At 37.6% G+C, this 13,903-nt stretch overlaps 1 protein-coding gene across 1 annotated transcript in view; it reads left to right on the top strand.

Annotated features, from left to right (window-relative positions):
• The first annotated feature begins 6,369 nt into the window (after positions 1-6,369).
• GRB14 (growth factor receptor-bound protein 14) overlaps positions 6,370-13,903 on the top strand; it is a 74,639-nt gene continuing 67,105 nt past the window's right edge. The window contains exon 1 of the mRNA XM_011990996.1: positions 6,370-6,593. Coding sequence (XP_011846386.1) covers positions 6,531-6,593 — 63 coding nt within the window. The 5' untranslated portion in view covers positions 6,370-6,530. The remainder of the gene's footprint in view (positions 6,594-13,903) is intronic.

Genomic DNA, 13,903 nt, shown 5'->3' on the forward strand with positions numbered 1-13,903 from the left:
CACCGCCACACCTGGACATATTTTTTAAATTTTTTGTAGAGATAGGGTCTTGCTCTATTGTCCAGGCTGATCTCAAATTCCTTGACCTCAAGCCATCCTCCTGTCTCAGCCTCCCAAATGGCTGGGATTACAGGCATGAGCCACCACGCCTAATGGTCAATAAGTTTTGACTACAAAAAAATTCTTATATTTTATTTTATTTATTCTTTTCTGCTGTTTTGGTTTTATTCTGTATTTCAGTTTCTGTCTAATGTTTCTTAAATTTAAGGTAATTGTTCTGTCGGGGCATGGTGACTCAAATCTGTAATCGCAGCAGTTTGGGAGGCCGAGGTGGGCATATCAGGAGGTCAAAAGATCGAGACCATCCTGACCAACGTGGTGAACCCCATCTCTACTAAAAATACAAAAATTAGCTGGGCGTGGTGGTGCACACCTGTAGTCCCATTTACTCGGGAGGCTGAGGCAGGAGAATCGCTTGAGCCCAGGAGGCAGAGGTTGCAGTGAGCCGAGATCACACCACTGCACTCCAGACTGGGTGACCGTGTGACACTCCATCTTAAAAAAAAAAAAAAAAGATAATTTTTCCTCTCACTTTGGTTACTTCACTGTTAGAGTGGAGGGGAAAAGTTGGCTAGTGGTGGATCAGATCAGCTCATCAAATGTGAAGGCTGACTCTATGTCATTTACTTAAGGAAGTGAAAATTCATAGTAGGGTATGATGAGCTGGTAAAACCAGAGTTTCTGAATTTACCTCTGAAGATCTAGGCTACATATTTATTGCTGCAACAATCTGTGTTAAGAATTTTCTGAGACTAGTGTTCTCAGAACAACATTTAGATTTAGTATTCACACTAGTGGTCACTAATAGAACTGTGTCAGATAGTGAAAGAATATCTAAATTTTCCTGTAAAGGAGACTTTGTGCTTTTGTTCAGAAAAAAATCATAAGGCTAACAATTGTTAAGATGAGAAAGGAGGCTTGTCCACTATGTAACCCGAGTGACTAGTCTTTCCACATTGATTGTATGTGAACATAATGCCTACTGTGTACAAAGAACACTCTGCTAGGCATTCTGGGAGAAGCAGAGGAAATAAAAGACTCGGCCCTAACCTTAAGGATTATATTTGTGTTGAGTAGAAAATGTTGGCCTGTTGAAGGATTTATAAGTTATCAAAACAATGCATTAGTAAGTATCAGGCAAGACAGGAGAAATGGAAAAGTTTAAGTCCTTAAAAAAAATTACAAAACAGGGAATGATATAATTTATATGGAGGGATGACTTCTTGGAATAAATTTTGATCTATGTCTTTGAGGGAGATGATGAACCTAGCTAGGCAATGAGTTATCCCAAGGGGACACAGCACAGTAGTGTGAGATACAGGGAAAGATGAAAGGACAGTGCAAGTTGTATTTTGTGTGAGGCAGGAGATGGGTTGGATTAAAAAAGTATTTGTGAGACTTGATATTCAAAAGGCATCTACCTTATTGCTCTTTTTTTCTCTCTGTATAAAGCCACTGGGGGTAGATAGACACTGAGATGGTCAGAGAGAAGTTAGGCATGCCACTGCCCTCAAGGAACCTCCCTTCTAAATAATATAGAATGCATTCACATTGGAGACAGTAGCTGAAGTTTGAATAAACTGGTGTATGATAAAGAATAAAGTGGTAGTATTGAAAGGACAGGTAGGGTTTCAATCTGTAAAATGAGATGAAATAATACCTACTTTGCAGGGCTGTTAGAATAAAATGAAATAACATATGCAAAGTGCTTAACACTTCATGGGCAATTGATATGTGTTTGTCATCTTTCCTTCCTTCCCCACCTCTCAATTCTGAGGTAACTTGTACTATAAAAAGGAGAGATCCTTGAAAGATGCACAGAAGTCAAATTTTCAGAAGAGGTGTGACTGGCCTTGGGCCTTCATTGTGGGGCTTAATGAACTGATGAATATTATGAACAAAGAGGTGGAAATACAGAACATGCTTTTGGAGCTTTGTTGAAGCTGAGTGGGAGAAGAGATTTGAAGGTTGGACTTGAAACCTAGAGGTTGGATGATACTTTTGTATTAGGTTGGTGCAAATGTAATTGCGGTTGTTGCCATTACGTTCAATAATAAAAACCGCAATTACTTTTGCACCGATCTAATAGCTGCTGCTTCTGCCCAGATTCCACCTTGTATACTATAATAACTGGTGGTTTATGTGTCACCCTGCATCAGCTCTTTTGGTAAACAGGAATCATGAGTTGATTAACTTTGAATTCTCCATAATAAACAGCACGGCACTTTACACATAGTAAGGTCTTCAATACATATTTATAAAGCAGGTTAATAAAACAAACAAATGCTTGGGAACGTCAGAAACAATGACTGTATGAATGTGACATTTTGTGCTAATGTTGTATCAAGCTATGTATTTAATAATAAAATGTGGAAACACATGTTGTGGAGTGGAATTCTCCCTGGCTTAGTGGCTATGGACTTTGTGAACTTGAACAAGTTCTTTTGCAGTATGTGCTTAAACCCGAGACCATTTCTTAGCTGCCTGCTCTTCTGGCCTTAATTTCCTCATCTATTCAATAGCTAGTACCGGCCGCGCGGTGACTCAAGCCTGTAATCCCAGCACTTTGGGAGGCCGAGGCGGGTGGATCACGAGGTTAGGAGATCGAGACCATCCTGGCTAACATGGTGAAACTCCGTCTCTACTAAAAATACAAGAAAATTAGCCGGGCGAAATGGCGGGCGCCTGCAGTCCCAGCTACTCGGGAGGCTGAGGCAGGAGAATGGCGTGAACCCAGGGGGCGTAGCTTGCCGTGAGCCGAGATCGCGCCACTGCACTCCAACCTGGGGCACAGAGCAAGACTCCGTCTAAAAAAAAAAAAAAAGAAAGAAAATTGCTAGTACCTTATAGAGTTGTGAGCATTAAGTGAAAACTAGCTCAGTGCCTGGCACATAATGGGTGCTCACATGAATATTATTAATAACCACAATAATAGTTATTTTTATTTTTCCTAATTGAAATATTGATATGAAAATACCTTAAGTGACATTTACTCTTGTTCTATCCAATTATCGAACAAAATTCTGAATAATATGTAGTGCTATTCTGTAATATTATATTGTTGACTCGTGTTGAAAACATCTTGTAATGTTAAAGTTTCGTTTTTGGAGATAAAAGACCAATTCTCTGAAGTGGGAATTTAAGGAGTGTTTTGTTAGTGTCTGCCTTGGGCTCTTCCAGGCCTTCTACAAACTTGATTTCCTTTGATCCTCACAGCAGTTCTGAAAGTGTTGGTCATAGTTTTTTATCCTCATTTTGCAGCTGAAGAAAATTAAGGCTCAGGTGACAAGGTTAGTGAGTGGCAAAGTCATTTATAATAATTAATGAGAAAAAAGAATAGGCTGAAGTTAAATTTGGAATCAGTGTCTGAAATAACTAGAAAGTAAGATAAAGCACAGTCAGTGTGAGCACCTGCAAAGGATTACAGAAACATGAGATTCCACCTGTCTTAAGTATGCAGTGTGCTATCTTGTTCAGTCTGCTGAGTATGAAAAGTATCGGTAAGCCTCATTTTTCAAAGATGGTTGCCTTTTTGATAGTAGTCACAAAATGCCAAATTTTGCTCTTCATCATTTTCTCTGACAATTTAGAAACTTAATTTTCCAGTGTTCTGAAGGGATGACCTGTCACACACACGTAAGCAGCTAGTCATCTAGTAAGTGTTTTTTTTTGTTGTTGTTGTTGTTGTTTTTGAGACAGAGTCTCACTCTGTCACCCAGGCTGGAGTGCAGTGGTGCGATCTTGGCTCACTGCAAGCTCCGCCTCCCGGGTTCACACCATTCTTCTGCCTCAGCCTCAGCTTCCTGAGTAGCTGGGACTACAGGAGCCCGCCACCACGCTTAGCTAGTGTTTTTTTTTTTTTTTTGTATTTTTAGTAGAGACGAGGTTTCACTGTGTTAGCCAGGATGGTCTCGATCTCCTGACCTCGTGATCCGCCCATCTCGGCCTCCCAAAGTGCTGGGATTACAGGTGTGAGCCACCGCGTCTGGCCTATTAAATGTTTTTAAGCCCTTATAGGGCATGTATATATTGCACTGTAATCTGTACAGGACCTGGATACTGTTTTGACTTGAAGCATTCATTTTATAAATAGTGTTTAACAGGCTCTATGGTGTGATACAAAACAGCATTTCTAGCTTCCCCATCATCTAGACTTCAAACCTCAGAGTAAACTTTGAGACCTTGACCCTGTGTTCACATCAGTTTTCAAGTTCTGCATATTCTTCCCCTCTATTCACTTTTCAAAGCAAATGCCGTTTCCTCCTTGAAGCCTGCTCTTCACCCCTACTGTGCAGTTGCTTCTACCTCGGTGCACTCTTGATGCTTAGCATTTAATCACTATTAGTCTTAGCTTACTACTGAATGGGATATTTTAACTTAAAAATTAATATCCCTATTCCACTATGAGACAGTGACCTTAACTGTCTTAACAATAGTGTATTCCTACTGCCTGATACAGGGCTTGGCAAATAGTACTTCGCTTGATAATTTAGTGAAATGAATTGCTTTCATTATGATGGAACCCCAATAAAATTTATGAGACCAGAGATAACACTTTTTTTTTTTTTTTTTTTTTTTTTTTGAGATGGAGTCTTGCCCTGTTGCCCAGGCTGGAGTGCAGTGGCGCCATCTCGGCTCACTGCAAGCTCCGCCCCCCGAGTTCAAGCAATTCTCCTGCCTCAGCCTCTGAGTAGCTGGGACTACAGGCACGTGCCACCACGCCCGGCTAATTTTTTGTATTTTTAGTAGAGGTGGGGTTTTGCAGTGTTAGTCAGGATGCAGAGATAACACTTTGTAATATTTGAAGGCTGAATTGAGAAAAGATAGATAAGGCCAAATATTATGGATGATATTCTTGAAATTGTTAGTTACCATAGTCTTTGTTATTGTTGGCTTGCTGAAAAGTAGCTCAAGGTTACAACAGAATCTTTTGCTTCACAAATGCTAACCCCCCATCACTGTGTTAGTCGATATTTTCATTTTCTTTCCTGGTAATTTTCTTTTAAAAGATTATGATAAACCTAACTGGATAAGGATCAAATTAATTAATTCTTCCAAACTAGATCTGTGACTTTTTATATTCAGCACATTACCGCCACTCCCAACTACCATTCTGAGGGAGTTTTGGTTTTGAAATTCAAAGCAGAGAACCTTGGAGTTGTAGTGTCTCTTTTTTTCTTTTGAGGAATATGAGCTCACCATGCATATTAAACCCACTTATGTGTAAAGCAGTAAAGTGAGCCCTGCCTAGTAGCAGTCAAGATAATGCAATGGAAAGTTTGTGTCTGTGTTGCTGAGAATCTTGCTTTTGCATTGTTACTACAACAATCACATTGTAATCTAGAAATTAGGAGTTCTTCTCCTGCTGAAGGCAGTGGGTCAGGATTGAAGAGCATTGAGCAATTCAGTAAAGCTTGTCCAGATGTCAGTCCAGAAGAGATTTTACAATTGTAAAAGCTCAGATTAGTTTTAACATTGCAATCCTTTTTGTCATTTTTGCATGTTTCTTTCATTTTTTATGTAGACTTCATTGAAATTTTTTTTGTTAGTTATAGATATTTTCCGTTGTAAACCTCCTCCAGCCTCCCTCCCCTAGAAACGTTAGAATAAAATTTTCAGTTTTTATGAGAAGAAATGCAAAATGGTCATTAAAATTTTGAGAAAGCTTTGGCAGTGGTTGTTTTTTAAATGCTTTTAATGGAATGAAATGTGCTACATCACACACATTTGTGCTTTTTTAAAACTTAAGTATTCGAGATTGATACATTGTAGTTTAATTCCCTCTTTGTATTTAACACTATTATTTAAGTTTATTGTTAAAATAATATTTAACAGCATGTGATATCAAGGATAGCTGGAAGGTTTATAATACAAAAATTTTAGTGTTTAGGAAATGAAAGATATTAACATATATTAAAACTATTTTATTAAAATATAGAAATTAACACTTTGTGCCAATTCTAACCTCAGGATTATTTTTTGTGCCTCGGGTATGTTCCAATTGATCTCTTCATCAATTTTATGAATAGCATAAGTAAATTTAGTTCATTAATGTATTTATATACTTTAAATGGACCAATGTAAACAGCTTCTTATCTGCCATATGTTGAAATGCTTTAGTAAAGACATAACTGCCTGGTCAACAAAGATGGCATTGAATTGCACTGTTTTGGAAAAAAAGTTGCGCGAACTAGATGCCTGTTAATCTGGTTCTTTAAATATCATAAACAAAAGTATCAGAATGTGTTTCCAAGGACAAAGGCGGGGTTTTCCGGGCTTTGATTGGTTGCTGCCTTGTCCTGTCCCACGGCCATCCTTAATTGGCTTTGGGTAGATTGGAATCACATAAGCAGGGTGACATTTATTACTTTCCTAGTTGTTTCATTGCACTGAGCCCTGAGATTCCCGTAAAAGATTTCTTTTATTTTGTCCATGACCTACAAGAGAGGATCATTCTAAGAAGAGCAGGCATGAGTTTGAGTGCAAGAAGAGTCACTCTGCCTGCAATAACGCCAATAATTCTACAGAAAAGGGTATGTGACTTCTTTTTCCTTTTTTTCTTTAATTTTTCTTGCTGCTTTTTTCCCCGTCACTGTGTGTTTATTAATACATAGGAAGTTTTACTTACATACCCTTGAAAGAGCTTGTAATTCATTAAAGTTCTAGGTAAAATTAAAGGATATATTATTGGAATTGAACTAGGAAAAGTAATACTGCGCTAGAACATCACTATAGCTAAAGACTTTCATCTAAAAGAAGTTTGATCTCGATTTCAGGTCATTGGGATTTAGAGACTGTATTGAAACTTTTTCTTGTTTGTCTTTCTACTGTAACTTCAAGCCTCTTTGTTTTAAGTTCAGTAGGAAATCTGCTATTATGTCTTATATTTGTTCACTAAGGAATAGTTTCTTTGTTTCACCGTAATTCATAATATATCAATCTCTTCATTGTTGAATAGACTATACAATTATTTTACTGTTTAAACAAGTGTTACCAGTTTATTCTCAAGTTTCTACCCATTTCTATTGAGCTTCTGCGTATTTGCTTAAGAAAAACTTTCCATTAAATTCCCCTGTTAAAGGGCTTTCTGTTAATTATTAATGCAGTCAATCCTGTGTATGAAAATATTTTATTTATTAGTTTTTTGTAAAGATTATTTTTATGTCTCATTTACGGCATTGCATTTTACAAGGTTGTATGTGCAACCATGTCATGTAGCCGTAGTAAACTTCTCTTGTAAATCTCCAAAATAAGAACATTGCATTGGACTTCTCAAAGAATCAAATCTGTCTCACTGAGAAGGAAAGCACTAAAACTCAGTTTTGGCAATATGCTTTCCAAATGGTTTTGGTGACACTAGAAACCGTAGTGTTTATTTTTGAACTCAACTTTTAATAGTTAACTTTTAACTATCAGTGCATTCCATTAAGTCAAAGGTCATATTGCAATTTATTTGAAACATGGCAAATCTAACAGTTAAAGTGGCTATATTTTTTAAAAAGGAAGTGTCTCTTTACTATTTTTAATTTTTAGATTTTCAGCTTATTTTCTTATCCAGTCAACCATTTATTTACTGAGAATATTTTATTTGGCATTGGAACAGCTATATGATAATTTTGCCAACATGAGTTCTTTATCTTTCTTGAGGCCTTTTGCTAATTGTAAGCAAATTTAATTAAAAATATTTTGCTTTGGGCTTTAACTTTTATTTTGAATTGGACTTAGCAGTGCATTAATAATGACAATATAGGTTTGTGGACTTACCGAGGATGCGAAAAGGCATATTAACATTTATCAAGTCTATGTTCTCATGTTTGAATTCTTCTTTATCCAGTTAATACTGCAGTTTACATTGACTAAGAAACTTCTATCATATGGTTTGTTTTTGAAGACATGTTGGTATGATGGAAAGTGTACTATTCGGACTCTCCATTTACTAGCCCTGTGACTTTGGGCAAATCCAGTAAACTCTTGGAGTCCTTACTTCCTCATCTGTATAACAAACTGAGGAGTTTTCAGTAGATAATATCTTCAGTCTTATTTGTGTCTATAATTCTGTGAACCAAATATTTTATATTTTCATGGTTATAGTAAAGTATGTAAATTATTTTTATTATTTTAGAGAGATTATAAAACATTAGGAAAGAATGCTATAATGTTCAAGGAGTTTGAGCAATTAGTCTAGGAGAAATTGATTATGGCAAAACTTGGATAGAAAAATAACTTTGAGCACTATCTGATAAGTAGGAAAACAAGATTATTCTGGAAAGCTGTGGTTATTATTGGTATCACATCTGAGCTGCCAATGGTCACATCATTGTGATTTATCATGGTATTTTAATAATAAGCTTCTTGTCAAGTTTCTATTATAATATTTATAAAAGTCAAAATTCCCTAGACTCAAATCTATGCTATTTTTTTTCAATGAGTGCACATATTTAGGTGTTTATATAATTCAGCACACCGTTATTTGCTTCTCCTGATATTTTAACTCCCAAAAGACCTATTTTTGTCTATTTGATTGTTCTGAAAATCTTAATATCTTTTATTTTAGGAGTCGGGTATTTTCTGATTTAAAAATCATCCATCTGCTCTGGTCACACCATGATTAATTTTTTCTTCCAATATAAGAAGTTATTTCATACTTGTAATTAACTTATTTTCCATATATGCCATAATTTTAAATGATCTTATAAATCAGCACAAGCATTTCTCAGAGAATTTGGGGAGCAACTTCTCATTTTCCCATGAAGGCAGGTGCTTTTTCTACAGGTTTGAGGTAAAGTTTGCTCATCCTGAATGAGTGGCCCTTGACAAATAATTTATCAAATGGAATCCTAATCATTTAAAAGGCTGAGAGCATTTCTGAAAATGCTCCATAGCAATAGGGAGTAATTTTCGTATCATCTAGTGTGTCTGATCCAAGTGGCTGTAAGAGTCTCTGGTAGTGATTAGGAACTTGAATTTTAAACGTGGCCCTTCATGTGGTATGGATCTATTTTGTAGCAGAGAAAGTATGCCTTGATCTTTGAGAAAAAAAGGTATTTTGGTAGATTCTCTATCAAGTAAATTGGAAAGAAAATTTTCACTTCCAAATTCTATTAGGATCTGATTTCTCTGATTTAAGTGAATTAAGATTCTGGTGAAGAAGGCTTCCTCATGTGCCTCAGAAACAATCACATCCTCAGCAAACCTTGTGAATGAGTATGTTACCGCATCGCATTTTTCTCAGATCAGCACTAGGTTGTAGCTTTTTATTTTTTCAAATGAGAAGACTGAGTCTCTTGGGTGTTGAGTGACTTATGCAAGGTCACCCAGAAGGTCAGTGGCAGAGCTAGAAATAGAATCTAGATCTTGTGACTTCCAGTATGCTTCTCCTAGATACGTGTTACCTCCTGAAATTAATATGGTAATGAAATTGCCTTATGGTGGGTATAATTGCCATTCAAGTCTGGAATTAGCTTAGGCAAATCCTTTCATCTTCCTCTGCACCTCCACCAACTCCCTTATGCTCTAGCATAGAAAACATTTTATTCAGAAAGCAATTGTAAGTAGCCAAGTGTGTATGTGTGTGAGTGTGTGATAGAAAGTTTATACCTGGAACTCCAGATTGGCACATTACATAAAGAAAACATTTTAAGGTCCCAGAGAGTTAACATAAGGCTCAAGTACTGTAAAGTACAAACTAAGTATAATATAAAATTCACATTCTTTTATAGAAACATTACCAGATCAGAAAACCTTATGTCCATATCCTGATTCGCTGGGTTAGGCATATTTCATGTCTCTATCAGGTTAATATTTTTTGTTTGTTTGATTATTTTTTTGTTTTTTGAGATTGAGTCTCGCTCTGTCACCCAGGCTGGAGTGCAGTGGCGCCATCTTGGCTCACTGCACCCTCTATCTCCTGGATTCAAGTGATTCTCCTGCCTCAGCCTCCTGAGTAGCTGGGACTACAGGTGTGTGCCACCACACCTAGCTAAATTTTTGTATTTTTAGTAGAGAAGGGGCTTCGCCATGTTGGCCAGGATGGTCTCCATCTCCTGACCTTGAGATCTGCCTACCTCGGCCTCCCAAAGTGCTGGGATTACAAGTGTGAGCCACTGCGCCCAGCCAACATTGTTTTTAAGTTACGTTTGCAAGCATTTTTGCATTCTTCATCCATGCTACAATTACAGGAGTTGTTCATAAGCACACAAGATCCTGAAGTATCTTCTGAAATCTCAGAGGAAAAAAAGGGATACTTTTAATGATATATATTTTTTAAGATTCAAATCCTTTTGAAAATTGTAAATTCATGAGTGTAATATGGAACAATGCCATTTATGAGAAGATCTAATTCCCCATTCATATAAGAGAATAGTTCATGTTATAGTCATTTCTTTCCTCATACAATTAGAGTCATTGCTATGATTTTCTAAAAGTGATTTAGTGGAGGAAAGAACACATATCATCACATCACTATTTTTCCCAGAATCTTTTAAACATGTACAAAATCAGTCCAAACTTCCTTAGCATTTGCCGTGCTCCAGGGCCTGCCTGGCCCTCAGCCTGCCCAGCTTCCCTTGAAGCCTTCACTGCAGCATGTTGTTTACCTCCTTGTGCTTCAAACAGCTTTTTTTTTTTTTTAAGTGTGGATTTATTTATTTATTTATTTATTTATTTTTTTATTATTATTATACTTTAAGTTCTAGGGTACATGTGCATAACGTGCAGGTTTGTTACATATGTATACTTGTGCCATGTTGGTGTGCTGCACCCATCAACTCGTCAGCACCCATCAACTCGTCATTTACATCAGGTATAACTCCCAATGCAATCCCTCCCCCTTCCCCCCTTCCCCCCTTCCCATGATAGGCCCCGGTGTGTGATGTTCACTTGGACTCGGGAAGAGGAACATCAAACAGCTTTTAACATCTGTATCTCTGCACTTCTGCTGCCAGGATTGTGCTCTGCAGCCTATAGACAACTCCAGGCCCGTTTGCTTTCCCAAATGCTGTGTATTGTCTAAGTGTCAGCTCAGGCTGTGGTCTCATCCTAAAGCCTTCTAAGACTCTTTTGCTTTACATTTACTTTCATGGTGCCTTGATTTAGTATCAGTGGACACACCTTTGTCACTCATTTGTCAATTCCGCCACTACAGCCCTGTAACATCAATTTTATTATTACTTTACATGGCTGTCCATAGGTGTGTACAATGTAACTTTCAATTGCTCTATCTTGTTTATTTTTGTATATCTTGGACCACCATTCGGTTTCTAAAAGTTGTCTTTTGATTTTTGGTCTTACAACTAGATCTTAGTATTTTAAGGGGAGAAATTTTTAAATAAAATGTTTTGTCAGTTATGGGCAGAATGTAATTTCATGTAACCAAAAAACACAAAGGACTGTGGATTAAGGAGGAAAAGAGATTTATTTTTCTTTCACTTTACAAGGATCAGTCCAAAGCTAATGTTGCAGCCCCACAATGTCCTCAGGCAACTGACCTCCTTCTTGCTATTATTTCTTCTCTAGTGTGGGTCCTTTTTCCTTTTATGGAAAGATAAATGTAAATTTCCAGTCGTCCTGTTTACAGTCTTTGCACAGAGAATGTGAAGGGCCAAGAACAGGCTCATGAGTTTTATACCAGTTAACATGCCATTGTGGAGTAACCAGGAGTTTCTGCTTACGTCTTATTGGCCAACTCTGGATACAAGGAAAGTCAGGAAATGCGGGCCTGGAGTGTAGCACACTGCCCTCCTCACCAGAATCCGGATTCATCAGGAAGGAAGAGAGGAAGCGTGGATATTAGTGGGTAACTCGCCAGCTCCTCTACAAGTGCCTTGGACATACTAGACATTTAGTAAATATTTGTCTGGGATTTTTATTATTCTGGTGCCAGATATGAAATGTGGCTATGCTTTTTAAGCAAATAATATTCTATTACTTGGATAGGGATTGTAGGTATGGTAATAAGTGGGGAGGGAGCAGATTTCCTGAGCAGAAGAAGTTGTGGAAGGCCATGGATGGTGGTCTAAGTTTAGATGGTGGACTTGCTTGGAAGGTGGTAGTGGGCATTGTTACTGCTTTTTATCCAGAGTTCTCATTCTTGCTAAACCTTGATATTTCTCCTGCCCTTTTTACTTTTGTACAGAGTAACTTAGTTGTACACTCAACCAGGAAGGGGGTCACACAGATGAATGGTATTCGCATTTACATAAAATGTTTCTCTTCCTGAGCAGTGAGTTTTTAGGAAGTGTGATGTAGCAGATTATTTGTATGCTTTAGAGACGGGAAGCCCAGAGTTTGAGCTCAGCTTTATCACTCACCAGTGCCCTGGCTTTTGGAGCATTCTTTCCAAACTCTCTGAGAATCAGTTTCTCTGTCTTGGGGATGAGGATGCTTCCTCGCAGTACAGTTGTGAGGATTCAACAGGATAAATATTTAGAAGCATTTCACACACCGTAGAAGTCTAACGAACATGAATTTCCCTTTTTCCCCACCTGTGAAATGGCATGTTTTACTAGTTTCATAAAGAGTTTAAATTTCCCTATGACTGAGAATTTAAATTTTATGTGCCCTATTCTTCTAAAGTGGTTATCCAAAGATTTCATAGTAGAAAATGAGTCAAACAAAAAAATGTTTTTTCTTCATAGATTGCAGGCAGGGAGAGAAAGACAATATATCTTTCAAATGCTTGCTCCCACAGTTTTCCTTTCTGTAACTTTAGAAGGACTCCAACTTGAATTTAAAAAAATGAATCCAACTATATATGCTGATGCATACTTTGTTAAAATCTTTGGGAACATAGATTTAAATACAAGATAGGTGGTTAATTACTCCTCCTTTCAATGTCCTAGGGAGTATTAGACAGGGACTTCTGGGTTGTATGTTTGAAAGGGATAAAAGTAGGTCTAGTATTAAGACGTTGTTTCAGTAGGCAAGTGGTGTTACTATTAATAGAATCTTAGCTGTATGATGGTGAGAACTTGTTACTTTTGGTCCTCATTGGACCTCAATGCGCAGCACATAGAAGGCACAAAGTTGGTATCTAATTACCAATTAGTTGGATAAAAAAATTTGTGTAAAGGCAAGATTGAGCTCTTTAGATACTGACCTACTATTTCCTTCCTAATATTTGTCTCTCTGTTGCTTTTCCTTCATTTTTGCCGAGTTTCTCATCTTTTGGGATGAAAAGCTATCATACTCAGGCCTTTTCATTACCTTTATCTAGCTCCAACTTGCTACAGTGGGCAATTTGGTATACCCTTCACACAGAGTATTGCCCTTCACACAGCACAATAAAAAATAGCAGCTACGACATGTTCAGCTTTTATTACACATTCACTTAAACCCTCATAAGAACCCTAAATTCTTGGTGGCCAGACCCATTTTTGGATGAGGAAAATTGGCTTGGAGAGTTAAGTGTCTTTGCCAAAGCACCTTGCTCATCAATGACAGAGGCGGGACTGAGGTCCAGGCCTCTGCTCCACCTAGCACAGGAGGCTGCCTCTCAGAATTGCCTGGGCACGTGCACTCCATAGCCACTTATCACCGTGTAGCTGCAGTCATTTGTCCTTTCACCTGTAGTCTTTTCATGGGACGAATCTCACCTTTTCTGCCAATCTGCCATTTGCTCTCCTGGTTGTTTTTCCTTGCTGTGCACTCAGTTTTGCCTCAAAGACATAGTGATTCAACCATCAGTTCAGAGTTTCTTAGAATTCAACAGGACGGTAGGGTCTCTTGGGACTTATTCAGAAATGCCTTATTTTGCTTTCAAAAATTTATAATAATAATTGCTAACATTAGTTTAGTGCTATCAGTTTGCCAGCATTTTGCCCATTTTACAGTATGAGGAATCTAA

Source organism: Mandrillus leucophaeus, unplaced genomic scaffold, assembly GCF_000951045.1.
Source record: "Mandrillus leucophaeus isolate KB7577 unplaced genomic scaffold, Mleu.le_1.0 Scaffold389, whole genome shotgun sequence".
NCBI lineage: Eukaryota > Metazoa > Chordata > Mammalia > Primates > Cercopithecidae > Mandrillus > Mandrillus leucophaeus.